This window comes from Cyprinodon tularosa, unplaced genomic scaffold (assembly GCF_016077235.1).
Source record: "Cyprinodon tularosa strain WSP-4 unplaced genomic scaffold, ASM1607723v1 ctg61, whole genome shotgun sequence".
Lineage (NCBI taxonomy): Eukaryota > Metazoa > Chordata > Actinopteri > Cyprinodontiformes > Cyprinodontidae > Cyprinodon > Cyprinodon tularosa.
The window spans coordinates 1,788,932-1,804,549 of NW_024039352.1; the positions used below are offsets into that span (position 1 = coordinate 1,788,932).

At 39.9% G+C, this 15,618-nt stretch overlaps 1 protein-coding gene across 1 annotated transcript; it reads left to right on the plus strand.

Annotated features, from left to right (window-relative positions):
- Positions 1–8,753: 8,753 nt before the first annotated feature.
- LOC119798120 lies at positions 8,754–12,218 on the plus strand. The gene is made up of 6 exons (XM_038307463.1): positions 8,754–8,797; positions 8,915–9,229; positions 10,075–10,440; positions 10,516–10,638; positions 10,779–10,831; positions 10,934–12,218. Exons 1-6 carry the CDS (start codon positions 8,755–8,757, stop codon positions 11,066–11,068), a joined length of 1,035 nt encoding a protein of 344 aa, XP_038163391.1. The 5' UTR covers position 8,754; the 3' UTR covers positions 11,069–12,218.
- The last annotated feature ends 3,400 nt before the right edge of the window (positions 12,219–15,618 follow it).

Below are 15,618 nucleotides of genomic sequence, written 5' to 3' on the forward strand. Positions count from 1 at the left end.
ATGTATAAGCATAAAAGTGTATTAGTCATTCCTCACTGCTTCCCATTAGCGAATCCTCCAACAAAGCATCATTAATGGTATGCTTCTTCCAGATGATGAGGAGCAATGTGGAAAGTTGTCCTTGCAAGCAATGTTATCAATCATTCCCATCATGGAACATTTCCACTGAAAAAGGAATATGTGAAAACTTATCTTATCTTATCTTATCTTACTATCTTATCATTATCTTATGGGTTAAGTAAGTTCAGTATTTAGCACAGAAATGCAATTAAAACAGAGTGCAGAGGAGGGAACAAAGTTTATAGACAATATTTACAAATATATACAAAGTCATAGACTTGTATAAAGTTCCACTCATTTCAACTTGAAAATAAAGAAGGTAGCCCAAGAAGTAATGACAGTGGAGTTGAGATACAAAGAAATGCTATATGCACGTATCCACTACACTATCTCCAAAAAAACAAAAATCATTACAGACCATGGCACACCTTTGCTTCCTGTCTTTCATTATTGACAAACTATTAATCCCATGAGTGTTCTGATCTCAAAAACTGGCCTAACACACAAACCTGGTAAATCATTTTGTCCAATAATGAAAGACAGGAAGAACAAGTGCTGTTCTGAAATTCGAAATATGTGAACCGTGAATTCCATTTGTTTCACAGGGTAGACTGTTCCATTCCGTCAACCATCGTGGGATCTGTAAAACACTGAATCATAAAGTTGTAAGTTGCGTTCTTAACAGTGAATGTTTCTACAAAACTCAGCGTCAATGCAGTGTGACGTGGTGAACCGCATAATTCCTGGACAGCAACAGAAATTGTTTTGTATTAATTCAGACTGCTTTCGCTACGCTTTTTCTCTGGGCATTCTCCATGACTGCAAATACTGGTATGAGTATCAGTTTTTAAACCTTGATCGTATTTAAAATAATGTGACTACTCACACACATCATATCAGTGCATACCAGAACAGAATAGTTCTGCTTGGATCTGTTGACCGGCGATGTACACACCAGAATGGAATGAATAATTCCATGTAAACACTGCATTTTAAATCTCATCAGAATATTTTGTACCAAAAGAATTATCTCTATGTAAACATACCTACTACTCCCTTTGTCCTTTTAGGATTGTCTGTGTTTTATTCCCTTGTTTATCTTCCTAGTTCCAATGCATCCCATCCCTGCAAAAACCACTTTTGTGTTTTCCTTGTGAGTTTACAAGTCTTGTTAGTACTTTTGTTATCTGTTTCTATATAAAATAATAAAACGTTTGTCAAACCTTTCAGCCAGCCATTTAATGTGGGGGACCAATAACATGGCTCAAATTTTGGAAGTATATCGGGACCGCCAAGTGAGGGTTTGTCCATCGTTTCCATGGTGGCCCCATGTGTTTTTCCCGAAAGCCTACTAGCCATGTCTTGATACAGGAGCCAAATTGCAGATCTCAATAGTCTAAGTTACATAGGCCCCATATGTGGTAGCCCACAAGCATGGGGAAAAACAGTTGGACTACATGGAAACTAGGGATGAGAACTGTTTATGACAAACCGGTTACAACCGTTCGTTTGACTGTCCTCGGTTCGGTTCACGTGTGATGCATTCCGTACAAAATTCGCTGCTAAAAAATACCTTTTTCAATCGTAGGTGAAGCTGTACACTCCAAGCAGAAGGTGCGTACGTGCGAGCCAAAGCCAACACCAGTAGTAAACAAGAAGAAGAAGAAGCGAAGCAGCGTAGCCGGGTGTAGTAGAAATAAATCAGTTTGTTGGGAGAATTGTGTGGTAGGACGATGGAAAGACAGAGTTTGAAGACGCAGACATGGGCAATGTGGAGTCAACAAGTCATCTCATGCTTATGTATTTAAGCTACCCCATCCAATTAACCAGGTGAGTCCAATCTGCACAGGTTATTTACGGTGAAGATTGACTCACCAGGTCTTCAGTGGCTGGGTAAACAAATACAGAATGGAGATTAAACGTGTTGACTCCACATTGCCCTGTCTGAAGACCGCGCCAGCAGAACTTAGTCTGCTGTATGGTACCACATTGCATTTAGAGTGACCCTACATGACGGTGGAAAGAGAGTTGTGGATAAAAGTGCAACGTTGTGTCAAATTGTGCAACTGTTCTTGTTTATGCGTACAGCTACATACCTAAACATGTCAGCTAACCCCAACACATTCCCACATACTCCGTCACGCTGCCTCTTCCGCCCGCTTTGCGCTAACACATCACCGCACTGCCAACAAAGCAAATACCTATACCTCCCGCTGTGGCTGTCAGTGGATAGATATACCCACATGGCTATTGTTGGCTGGGTGGATTTCCTTGTTTTTTCCCCTGGCTCGTTGACCTACGTTTCTTTTGTGCGGACTATATTATCTGTTGTACTTAGATTCCCTTTTTATATACCGCTTATCCAAAATAATAATCTTTTCCATTTCAGACTACCTTGGGCTATTTCCCCCACACTAGTGGACTCTGCAGTTCAATAAAAACAATACTACTTGTCTTTTCTTGTCCTGGCACATTTATACATCACAAAGTATGGACCCCACTATGTTACATGTGGCCACTTTAGCCCACAAACAAGTGGTATCTATACTTACCTAGTCAATTCGGACCAGCAAGTGGGCCCCAAAGGTGTTTTTTGGGCCTTCATGATTTTTTCATATATGGAGCCACTTAGAACTCACATCCATTATAGATTAGTCGATGCTATTTTGCCGATTGTTAGCGCCCATAAAGTGGCTCCAAAAGTGTTTTTGTCCAACGCCACGTGCGAAATTTCATATAGTGGTACACTTTAAGGCTCACATCCGAGATTAATCAAATATGCTTAGTACTGCCGACTTGGAACGGCCAAAAGTGCCCAAATGTTTGTGGCTAAAGGTGGGCCATCGTCTTTTTTTGACAGTGATGGGTTTTTGTGTCGCGGACGTTAAAGCCTCATCACACATCAAATTAGTCGAATCTATATTTGGCCGACTTCGGCCAAAGAGGCCCAAATGGTTTTTGCCAAATGGACAAAACGTGCGCAATTTTTCATATTGGATCCACTTAGCGCACACCAATCAGGTTATGCTTATTTGCCGGACTTTCGGCAAAAAGTGCGCCAAATATGTTTTGGCAACAACTGGCCACCTACATTTTCATATCTGGGCATCTTTAGCTCACATCCAATGTCAGTCTAGCTTATTTGCCGACTTTGGCCAAAAGTGGCCCAAATGTGTTTTGGGCCAAGGTCGGCCACGTGCGTTATCTTCTCTTCATATGTGGCCACTTCAGCTCAGATCCAGATTAGTCATTTGCTCCATTTGCCGACTTTCGCCAAAAGTGTCCCTAATCGTGTTTTGGCCAAGGTGGCCACGGAATTTTTTCATATGGTGCCCACTTTGTAGCTCACATCCAAGATAGTTGAATGCTTAATTGCAACTCTAGGACATAATGCCCCAAAAAAAATTTTGTACTCTGGCAAAAACATGGGCCACTGTACGACACTTTTTTTTCATTCACTGGGCCACTTTAGCTCACATCCTCAGATATAGTCCTAGCTTACTTGCCGACTTTCCGGCCATATGTGGCCCCAAATGTGTTTTGCAAAAGTAGCCACACCGTCACACGTTTTTTTCATACTCACACAAGGGCCCCACATAGCTCACATCCATACATATCGATGCTCAATTGACGCCGACTTCGAACCAAAGTGGCCCAAATGTTTTTGGCCAAAGTGGCCAGCACGAGCATTGTTTCATATGTGGAGGCCACTTTAGGCTCACATCCAGATTAGATTATGCTTATTTGCCCGACTTCCGCGCAAAAGGTGGCCCAACATTGTTTTGCGGCAACGTGGCAAGTACGTTTTTTCATATGTGGGCCCACTTTAGCTCACATCCATAGTTATTGATGCTTTAGTTTGCCAACTCTTGGCCAAAAGTTGGCCCAAATGTGTTTTGGCAAACGAGGCCAAGTACGTTTTTTTCATATGGTGGGCCACTTCATGGCTACACATCCAGAATAGTCGATGCTCATTTTGCCGACTTTCGGCCAATAAGTGGCCCAAATGTAGTCTTGGCCAAGGGGGCCACACATAAGATTTCAATATGTGGTTTTGGGAAGGTGAGGACTGGAAGAAATAGTGTGTGTGGAGGGGGCGTTGGGGTGGACGTGAGAGTAAAGCACGCACTTTAGTTCCTCACATCTAGAGTAGTTGGATGCCTATATTTGCCAACTCTATCCAAAAAGAGTGGGCACCAAATAATATTTTATCAACTAATGCGATTTTCCGGCCAAAACGTGGGCCACGTACGATTTTTCATACTGGCCACTTTTAATGCCACATCCACAATTAGTCTATGCATACTTGCGACTATCCGGCCATCATGTGTCCCACACAATGTGTTTTTAGCAATAGAGGTAGGCCATGTACAAAATTTCCTTCAACCAACACAGGGCCACTTTATGAAGCCACATCCAGAATAGTCGACTGCTCATTTGCCACGTTCGGCCAAAAGTGGCCCAAATGTGTTTTGGCCAAAGTGGGCCACGTGCATTTTTCATATGTGGGCCACTTTAGGCTCACATCCAGATTAGTTGATGCTTATTTGCCGACTTCCGGCCAAAAGTGGCCCAAATATGTTTTGGCAAACGTGGGCCACGTACGTTTTTTCATATCTGGGCCACTCTAGGCTCACATCCAGATTAGTCTATGCTTACTTGCCGACTTCCGGCCAAATGTGGCCCAAATGTGGTTTGGCCAAGGTGGGCCATGCATGTTTTTCCATATATGGGCAACTTTAGGCTCACATATGTTTTGTATGTGCCAGAAGAATGCCTACAGTGCCGGATTGTTGCCTGAAGTGGCCCACATCCGTCTGCTATCTGGGATAGATAGATAGATAGATAGATAGATAGATAGATAGATATTTGGTTTTGGGGTGGGACTTGAGGGACGAGGCATACACATAGGATCCTGACTCTGGCTCGGTCGATTTATTAAGTTCCAAAACTTGCTGAAATACCTTTTGAACCATAAACATAGACTGCATTAGTTTCAATATGAAAAATATTTATATGTAAAACAACAAAAATAAAACATTGTATATGTACAGTCATTAAACCACACAGACCAGGAGCAATGGAGCGGACTGTCACTAGGAATTCCGGGAGAACTTAAACGGAACGTGTGGAGGTTATCCCCTGCTCAGTGTGACACTCAAAACAATCCTTCCAGGGGAACAAGGCGAAACATCCAGCTTGCAGGATGGCTTCCTGCCGAAAGGCAAAAACCAAAAAACAACGGCTCAGGGCTCAGTGAATCAAAGACTCAGTTAGACTCAGCTAATCTCAGCTTGGCTAGAATACCCAAAACTGGCAAACACTCTGGCATTGAGGTAGTGACATTCCACTGCTCAAATAGTCCTCAGTGATGAGCCGCAGGTGTGCAGGAGGACTTAACGAAGACAGGGCACCACCTGGTGGTGGAGGGAGAGAAAAACACAAAAGTTGAGAGACGTGAAAGGTGGGGTAAATCCGGGGAGTGTGGGGGGGACGAAGACGGATAGCGGATGCTCCAATGGTCCTCTCCACCTCATAAGGACCAATGAAGCGTAGAGACATCTTTTTGAACATGGCCTTTAATGTGATGTCCTGGGTAGTGAGCCAGACCTTCTGGAAAACGTAGGGGCGACCCTCCTCCTGTGGTCAGCCCATTTACGGTTCTGTTCAGCCGATCTTCCGAGGGCCATCATGGGTCTGTTCCAGATGGTTCTGCAACGGCGGATGTGATGCTGAACAGAGGGCACAGCAATGGCAGCCTCCTCAGCTAGAAAAAGGGGAGGCTGATAACCAAGTGAGACCTCGAAAGGGGAGAGTCCTGTGGCAGATGAGATGGGTGGGTATTGTGGCATACTGAACCCATGGGAGAAACTGGCTCCAATTGGTGGGATTGGAAGCAGACAGACAGCTGAGGCTGGCCTCCAACTCCTGGTTCATACGCTCGACTTGACCATTTGACTGGGGATGATAGCCAGAAGTGAGTGAGACTTTGGCCCCAAGGGCAGAACAAAAACCCTTCCAAACCTGTGAGATGAATTGAGGGCCTCAATCAGAGAGGATGTCTTGAGGAATCCCATGAAGGCAGAAAACGTGCTTGACCAGGAGTTGGGCTGTTTGAAGTGCTGTGGGGAGCTTCCTCAGTGGAACTAGATGGCAGGCCTTAGAGAAACGGTCAATAATGGTGAGAATGGTGGTCATACCTTTAGAAGTCCAGGGATGAAGTCTATTGCAATGTGAGACCAGGGTCTCTTGGGAATGGGCAAGGGCTGAAGCAAACCGGCAGGGGGCTGATGAGAAGACTTGTTCCGAGCGCAGGTCGGGCAGGCCAAAAAAAACTCCTTAACGTCCTTCAGTAAGGAGGACCACCAAAAACGTCGACTAAAGAGAGCCACAGTTTGACTGATACCTGGAAGGGCAGAAAACTTGGAAGTGTGGAGCCAGTTAATTACCTGAGCACGAATGGATGAAGGTACAAAAACTCTGTTGGTGGGTCCGGTACCAGGGTCAGGCTCAGACTGCTCGGCCTGCTTGACAAGGTCTTTAATCTCCCAAGTAACTGCGGTGACAGAGCAGCTGGGAGGCAGAATGGGAGCAGCAGACTCTTCAGATTCATTAGGGGCAAACTGCCTAGCGAGAGCATCCGCTTGAACGTTCCGATGGCCAGGGCAAAATGAAATGGAGAGGTTAAACCGGGAGAAAAACAGATACTAGCGGGATTGGCGAGGGTTAAGTCTATTGGAGGATTGAATTTGTGACAGGTTCTTATGGTCTGTCCATACCAGAACAGGGTGTGCAGCTCTTTCCAGCCAGTGTCTCCACTCCTCAAGAGCTAGCTTAATGGCTAAGAGCTCTCGGTCTCAAAAGTCAAGGTTTCTCTCTGCTGGGGAAAGTCTGCGAGAGAAGAAGGTACTAGGGTGTAACTTGTTATCAGTGTTAGAAATCTGGGAGAGGACGGCTCCAACACCTGAATCAGAGGCGTCAACCCTCACCAAAAACTGCTTGGTGAGATCAGGTTGAACGAGTACAGGAGCATTGGCAAAAAGATCCTTTAGAAAAACAAAGGTGCACAGAGCAGCTGCTTGGACCAGCAATGAATCACAAGATACTCCAGGCTATGTAGGATACACCGGACACAGGAGCGATCCTTCAAAACGAGCAAAAAGAAGGATGCATTTGTTGGCTGCATAACGTGTAGTCTTGCCACAAACAGACCTCAGCGGCATGCTAGGACGTAATTGCCCATGAATCTGGCCTTCGGATGATGCACCCGCTGAATTCGAACTCAGCAAGAGACTGCATCAAGATGGCAGCCTCAACAAGCATGAACAGTAAAACATTGCCATCCTGTGGCCTACTCTGGTAACTACCTTGTACAATATAGTAATGTTGTCTAAGACCGCTGATATTGTATCGGGATGACTGTGCCAGGAATTTGGCACACAGTGTAGACTTACTGATAATGCTGTTGGAATTTTTAGTCTTGGTGATGATATTGAGCTCCTTTTAGAAGTGATGGGACTTTCTCCAGTCCATCAATCTGTTGATTAATTTCCTCTTCCTTGGAGGTGGTGTCTCAGTCAGTCAGCCAGTGCCTCACCAACCATGAACCTCATCACACATCACTGACTTTGGGGCTACAATTTTCTAAATAAATAAATTAAAGTTAAAGCAGTCAAAAATGTGTTTGTAATATCCCTCTTTGTCGTGGATGTGTGCTCGTGAAGATTTTTAGTCATTCAGGTCATAGTCATTCCATCCAGGACGCTTTTTCAATTCAAAATGGAAATTCATGGATGTGATAGTTGTTGTAGTTTTGATGTAACATCAGGTTATTGACCGTTAATTCCCCCATTTATTATTATTTTAACTGTAGAAAAGCCACTAACATGATGCTGAAAAAGATCTGTACATTTAACTACTTAATATAACAAAAAAATGTGATATTAAAAATTGAGAATTTGGAATACAGATCCACAAAGATAATTTATGAATACATGCTTGGATAATTAGGCGATAAAATTTTAATAGATTGTTCAAGTTCTTACCTGTATATCTGACAGATTTATTCACCTGCAGATTGAGAGCTCTGTTAGGAACATAAGGAATAATCATATCTGTGATGTATGGTAGAACTTTGCCATTTAAGGCTTTATATGTGAGAACGAGGATTTTAAATTCTACTCTTGATTTAACAGGAAATCAATGAAGAGGAGGTAGGATAGGAGAGATATCATTTCTCTTTTAAATTTCTATCAGAACCCTGGCTGAAGCATTCTGGAGCAGCTGTAGGATTTAACTACAGTTTCTGGAATTCCTGATAATAAAGAGCCTAACATATTTATAACTTTACAAAATGTATGATCAAGGAAATCAGACCCCGCAATAGCTCAATAACAGCAGGTTGTTGATAAAATTCAATTCAGTTTATTTATATATCGCCAATTCACAACACAAGTCATCTTAAGGCACTTTACAGTTACAACCAGATCATATACAGTTCAACCAGATCATAAAAAAGAAATTGTTGTTCATTTTGAGGTTGTTTTTTTTTCTTTGTCTCATTGTGGCAGCAAGCCCTGTTTTTTGGAAAATTTCATGGGAACCAATCAGATGCTTCTTACGCTCTGGATTACCACACCTCCTTCAGTTACTTAAGTAAATGTTGTGTCCTTACAGTATAAGGACATTGTCAACATGACTCTGCTGTGGCTTATACCATTTCTTCTTCATCAAGGATGTAAGTTGATTTAAAAACTTTAGATCATCTTTTGCCTGCCTTATCTGTGCTCTGTAAACTACACTTAAAATGATCTTTGATTTATTTTTTTACCTCTTAACTTCTTATGTATTGCAGATACGTTAGTTCCTGTCATCACAGTTCAGCTTGGAGAGCCTATAACTTTGACTTGCCATTTAACTGGAAAGGTTCAGGTTCACTGGTACAAGCAGAGTGTGGGAAATACTCTACAACTAATTGCAAAGGTGTATCAAAGTGTGACTCCCATCTATGCACGGGGATTTTCAGCATCAAGATTTGAAATTACATATAATGAAAACAAAAGCAACTTGATCATTTTGTCAACAGTTCAACAAGATGAGGGGATGTATCACTGCGCTCATATGGACTGGACTCAATCTACTTGGACTGGGACTTATTTGACCTTGAGAGGTACATGTCGGGTATTTTTCATACCTAAAACTTGCTCTTAGTTAAAATTAGTAACAAATGTCTTGGTAATAACATTTCTAAAGTTTCGAAAGTCTGAATTTTTTATTTTCACATTGTTTCCTCAACATTCAGAGATAGAATATTTAAAATTCTTGTTGGAAAGTTTCTATAAAATACGGCTTATCATAATCTAATACAGCTGGTTTATGTTTGTGACAAAATCTCTGTAGAATATAATCTCTGAGTAAAAATCCTTATTTTAATAGATATCCGGGTTTATTCTATTAGTTTTGTTTACAGTCTGAAACATATTTACATCAATTAGTACCAGGCTTTTAGCTAGGAATATTTCACAGTGTGTACACCTTGGTGTATCACATCTTCAGGCTTTGCATGGCGTAGGAAGGTCCTGGAGTGTCCTCCCCTGAGAAATTTTGAAATTTAGACTCTCCCCTGCTGCTTCATTTTTTAAGCTTGTACACCTGAAGCTCAGACGGACTTCATGACCATCTTTGACACTCTGGAAGCGTTTCCAGTAAAGAATGTAAAGATGCATATGATGCTTGTACTGCTCCTGTGTTCAGTGGCAGAGAGTGGCTTTGCTATATTTACTGTGATGAGTGGGTAAAAAGGCAGGCTGTATGTAAAGGGTATGAACTTCATCATCAATTTAGGTCTAATTTTAGAAGCAGAGTTTAACATCAATATGTGTTAAAGGGTTGAATGCACATTTCAAAAGGCAGTAAAATTCTTATTTCTTTCTCAGTTTAAAAAAAATGTAAGCATTTTCAGATTATATCAAGACGGTAGACCTTTTGTCATGTTGGTTTGTTGTTTCTTCATAGGAAACTCTCAGAAGACATCAGCCTACACTGTTGTTCAGGAGAAATCCGTTTCTGGTCCCACTGGTCCAACAAACTTAGAGACTCTGCAGTGTTCAGTCCTGTCTTACTCTGAAAACAGAACCTGTTCAGGAGAACCTAGTGTGTTCTGGTTCAGAGCCAGATCCGACACATCCTATCCAGACGTCATCTACATCGATGAAAAAAGAAATCAAAATTGTGAAAAGCAATCAGATAATCAGAAGAAATGTGGTTACAACTTCTCTAAGAATGTCAGCTCCTCTGAAGCAGACACCTATTATTGTGCTGTGGCTACATGTGGAGAGATAATATTTGGAAATGGAACCAAGGTGGCGAAGAGCAATCAAGGTATTGTGCATCATGTTATTTATGTGTTATAGAAAATTATGTTTTTCTGATATGCTTTACTTTTTTTTATTTTAGAGAAAACAAGTGGTGAAAGGACTGTGTGGATGATCACTTTAATCAGCTTGGCTATTTCTGTGATCTTCAATATTATTTCTATTTTTTACTGTTCTCAAAGATCAGTCTGTACCCAATGTAAAGGTAGGTATATTTCATTTTAATTTGATTGATTCAATTAATAATTAATCTTATTATAGAAAATTACAGAATCAAACTAATGTTTTAGATAAAGTTTTAGGTGAATATTACTCTGTCTTCAGACGTTTGTTCTGTCTACACAGAAAGTTTCTCTTCTGAAGCAAATAGCAGGGACTTAAGCCAACCAATAAATGAGGTGAAAAAAACTAAATTACTATTGCAACAGTTTGACTGTAATAATAGTCAACAGTACTGGCACATTTTAAATAAGTATATTTATTTATGTTTTCTTCCACAGAGTGAAAATAGACAGGATCTAAATTATGCTGCATTGTATTTCTCTGGAGGGAAGGAGCAAAAAGGAAAGAAGAAAAGGGAAATAAAGACAGAAGAAAGGATATATTCAAAAGTGGTTTTCAATAGTGATATTTAACATAGGAATATGATTGACAAGTCAAGTGATACATGTCAGTATCATAAAATCTAGACTTATGCTGAATGCTGACATTCTAAATTATATAATCACAGATCAGTCTGTGCACAAAAATAATGTTTTGTAAATATGTAGCAAGGTTTATTGTTTTAATAGGATAGTATTGGTTGAAAGAAATATCTATCTGTCTTGGAAAATAATATCGACAAAGGTTTGATAAAAAAAACTTTTTTCTTCATCAGTAAAGCTTTTATAATGTCTTATTGAACACATAAATGCTTGAAAATACAAACCAAAAAAAAAAAAACTATTTAAAAATATGTATTTTTAATGCTGATTGATATTCACATTGATTTAATGAACACAGCTAAAGTTTTCATTTATACAAAAAATAAATAAAAAAGAGGGAAAATACTAGATTGTGGTTTTGTTTGAATGTCATATCACTGCTTCTGAATAAGTATGTTGCAATATATATTTATATCGAATTCTTTTCCAGCACCTTTTCTTATATGAAAGTTTTTACATAACACCACCAAGACTCTCAGTGCTCCCATGCTTCTCCCCCTAAAGGAGACAATTTGCTTACCAGCAGAGTGGATCTCCCTGGGATGGAATCAAGGCATTGCTTACAAAAGATACAAGTAAATTTCCCACACTTATCATCTGAATGGCTCCACTCAGGAAATGAGGCCAATATGTCATTATGATATTAACTAATGTTAACTACCAGTACAAAGACATAACAGGATACATGATATTATGTACAGTATATTACCGATTTGCATATGTGATGGATCCATCGCAAACAAAACAGCTTCTTAAGCTGGGCCTCTGAAGTAAACAATTGCAATCGGCTGTTCACTGGGAGATTTTGTTTTTTTTGTGAATGTTGCATGTGGTACAAGAAAGCTAGTTATTTCACCAAGGGGAAAGAAAAGTGCATCTTTTTTGTCTGATGAGGGAGGCGTACAGACACAGAAGCAGCACAGACCACATCAGAAGATGACAGGACTACAGCAGTTTTCTGAATCCCAAAGGAGGAGAGAAAGAGAGAGTAAGGTGGGCACATCGAGGCTATATGCCCTATTCATGAGTAAAAGAAAATATAGCAATATCTGGAAAAAATTTATATATACTTATCAAAGTATATATATATATATATATATATATATATATATATATATATATATATATACTTATTAAAGTATATCTATCTATCTATCTATCTATCTATCTATCTATCTATCTATCTATCTATCTATCTATCTATCTATCTATCTATCTATCTATCTATCTATCTATCTATCTATCTATCTATCTATCTATCTATCTATCTATCTATCTATCTATCTATCTATCTATCTATCTATCTATCTATCTATCTATCACAGTTCAAGGCCAGATATTTTATATGTTGTGCTTCTTGTAATATTTTAAGTGTTAGTAGTATGTTTCTCTGTTAATCTTTGCATATGTATAAACCACACCCACAATGTTTTATTTAACCCAGTTTATTTTAAATGGGTCATACTTTAAATTTGTATATTTTATTTTGTTGACTTTTTCTGTTGTATTTCAGAAGCTTTTGCTTAATTTTTTGACATTCCATGTCAATAAACATCTGATACAGTTGTTGGCTCTCTTGCAGCAGCTCTCTCATTTATCTCTTTGGGAGAACCTGACACTTCTCCACGATCTGCAGTGTGTTTAGACATATTTTCAGACATGCTAACTCACTCAGATTCATAAGACAAGGGAGACATTTTCTATCGTAGAACTGGTAGCCACATTGCCCCACTCCGACTCAGGGCAACACACGGGAGGCTCCGCCTTTATTATCTACTTATAGTAGAGCATAGCCTTCCGCTCTACAAAGTAGTGCCAACCCAAAAAATACAATAGTGGCATACATACTCAACAGCCCCAATCAATGGTGTCACACACTTTGGCTGTAACATTGGTTTCCAAACACAATATTAATAGAGCTTTTCAATCTTGGCCTTTGTGCCAGATTTTGTGAACACATGTGCAACCATATTCTCTGTAGGACAGTACACCATAACAATTTTACTCTGTAAAACATTTGATCTGATATCCACAAGCTTGCTCCTCTGGCGATTCACAGGGTTCTTTGAAAGGTGTATAGTCCCTTAGTTCACCTTAAACACTTTTAGCTTTTGTTAAAACTGTGGTCCATGTCCTGTAATAGTTGAGAATGATAGAGAGCTTCTTGAATAGTAGCAGCCAGTGCTACATACTCAGCCTCACACATTTACAATAAAACCATTTGCTGCTTTCTTGTTTACATGAAACAATAGCACGACTCTAACTCAGACTGAAGCAATAGCCAGTAGTACTTATTCTGTTAGTAACATCTTTGGCCCAGTCTGCATTGGAGTATACTATTAGCTCCAATATGTTGCCACTCTTTTCATAGTATAACTCACAATTTTCTGTTCCTTCTAGATAACTGTACACATGCTTTAAAGCTGTCATATGTTTCTCCCTTGGATCAGACACGCTGTGACAGTTTACATACAATCCATCTGCTATCAGGCCTAGAACAGGTCATGATGTAGATGAAGCTGCCCAAAATTTGTCTGTACTTTCTTTGATCAGCTTGTTTCCCCTCTGCAGTTAGATCACATCTGATATTACAAGGAGTGGCCCAGGGTTTACACTCAGCCTTACCAAACCTTCCCAGTATTTCCTTTATGAATGTGGACTGGTTCAATTTGATAGAACCTTGTTGTTGTCTGAAATCGATCCCAATAAAATTAGCGAGTTTACTTAAGTCTTTCATTTTAAACTTGCTTATCACTTTCTCCTTCACCTTCATTGAACATTATTTGGGGAGTCAGATCATATACAATGGACAAGGAAAGGGAGGATTAAAACATTAAAGCTCCATGTCAAAATGTAGCTCATTGAAGAGAAAATTCAAAAGATTATATTACTGGTTGAAAATAACCATGTGATGATTAATAGTAATGTTTTCACAAAGTTCAAGATCATTCTACAGTCTGGTTGTTTCAGTAAATCTGGTTGTAGTGATGGACTCAGACCTGGAACTTCAAAGGTACATAAACACAGTAACACCTAAAGAACATTTACGGGATTACCTCTTTTTTATCATGGAATAGTTTAAATACGAATATGCTGGATTACTTTTTATCTGTGGACCCTAATGGAAGAATGGCGTATAAAGTATTGAAGATTGGATTTTATAAAACTGCTTCTGGATGCCTTCAAAGGTATGTTGTTGTGGCTGCTTTGTCATGTTTACATTTTGACATGCTGCTATATCTTTGTTACTCGCTATGTCCATACAATGAACTTGGCAGTTGAATTGTGAAGATTCTAAGCTTTCCAACGATGTCTATCATGTCTATATTGGTAAACATTTTACTGTTGGAATTTTCATGCTTTTTGAGTTAGTAATTCTAAATGCTTTATATTGCCGGCGAGAGGTTAAGAAGTTCAGACTTTTTCATCCAGACAGAACTCTGGTTAGCCAGCTCATTGATAAATTGTAAGCTTATATGATTCTTTTTCTTCTTAAAGGAATCCGAATCGAGAACTAATTGGAACTGGAATCGGTACGAGGAATCAAAATCAGAACCAGAATTGTTCATATTCAAGCAATGCATTATCCTACTTCTTGTACTTAGCTTCTTGTCCATCTTTGATGTACCTAACAATCAGAATCAGAATCAGAAATACTTTAATAATCCCAGAGGGAAATTACTTTTCTTACACTCTCCAGTTACAGTTTTATATAATATATACACACATCCAACTATACAATGTAAAAAAGATAAAAAATAAGAATAAAAAGAGATAAAATATATACACATATAGCTATTCTGTATATATATCTGTAGGTATATCTATGCATATGTAAAAACTAAATCCAAATATAGTGAAAATCCAAGTAAAGTGATACATCCAAGTCCAAGTGATACGTGGCATGCAAAAATAGTTCATAAATGTCAATTAGGGGGGGGGGACCTCGTCTGCTGGACCAGTGTGTCATGGAGAGGATGTGAGTCATTGTCTAATATGGACTGAAACCTGGACAGCATCCTCCTCTCAGCCACGGTGGTCAGGGTGTCCAGCTGTTCCCCCACAACATCACCGGCCCTCTTGATCAGTTTGTTCAGTCTGTTGTTTTCAGCGACCCTCAACCTACTGCCCCAGCGTGTGATAGCAAAGAAGAGCGTGCTAGCAACAACAGACTCATAAAACATCCTCAGCATTGTCCCACAGATGTTAAAGGACTTCAGCCTCCTCAGGAAGAATAGTCGGCTTTGGCCCTTTTTGTAGACCGCCTCGGTGTTTCTAGTCCAGTCCAACTTATTGTTCAAGTACACTACTCCTCCACAGTGTCAACAGGAACCCCCTGGATGGAAACAGGGGTCACAGGTGTTTTTGTCCTCCTCAGATCCACTATTAGCTCCTTAGTCTTTGTCACGTTGAGCTGCAGGTAGTACAGCTCACTCCAAGTGACAAAGTTGCCCACCACAGTCCTGTATTCACTCTCCCCA

What these genes read in the sequence shown, in the direction of transcription:
- LOC119798120 (XM_038307463.1), top strand. Translation starts at nt 8,755, where the DNA reads ATGACTCTGCTGTGGCTTATACCATTTCTTCTTCATCAAGGAT. An exon ending in GGTGGCGAAGAGCAATCAAG is followed by an intron (nt 10,441 to 10,515) that starts GTATTGTGCATC and finishes TTTTTATTTTAG; the next exon opens with AGAAAACAAGTGGTGAAAGG. An exon ending in TAAGCCAACCAATAAATGAG is followed by an intron (nt 10,832 to 10,933) that starts GTGAAAAAAACT and finishes TTTCTTCCACAG; the next exon opens with AGTGAAAATAGACAGGATCT.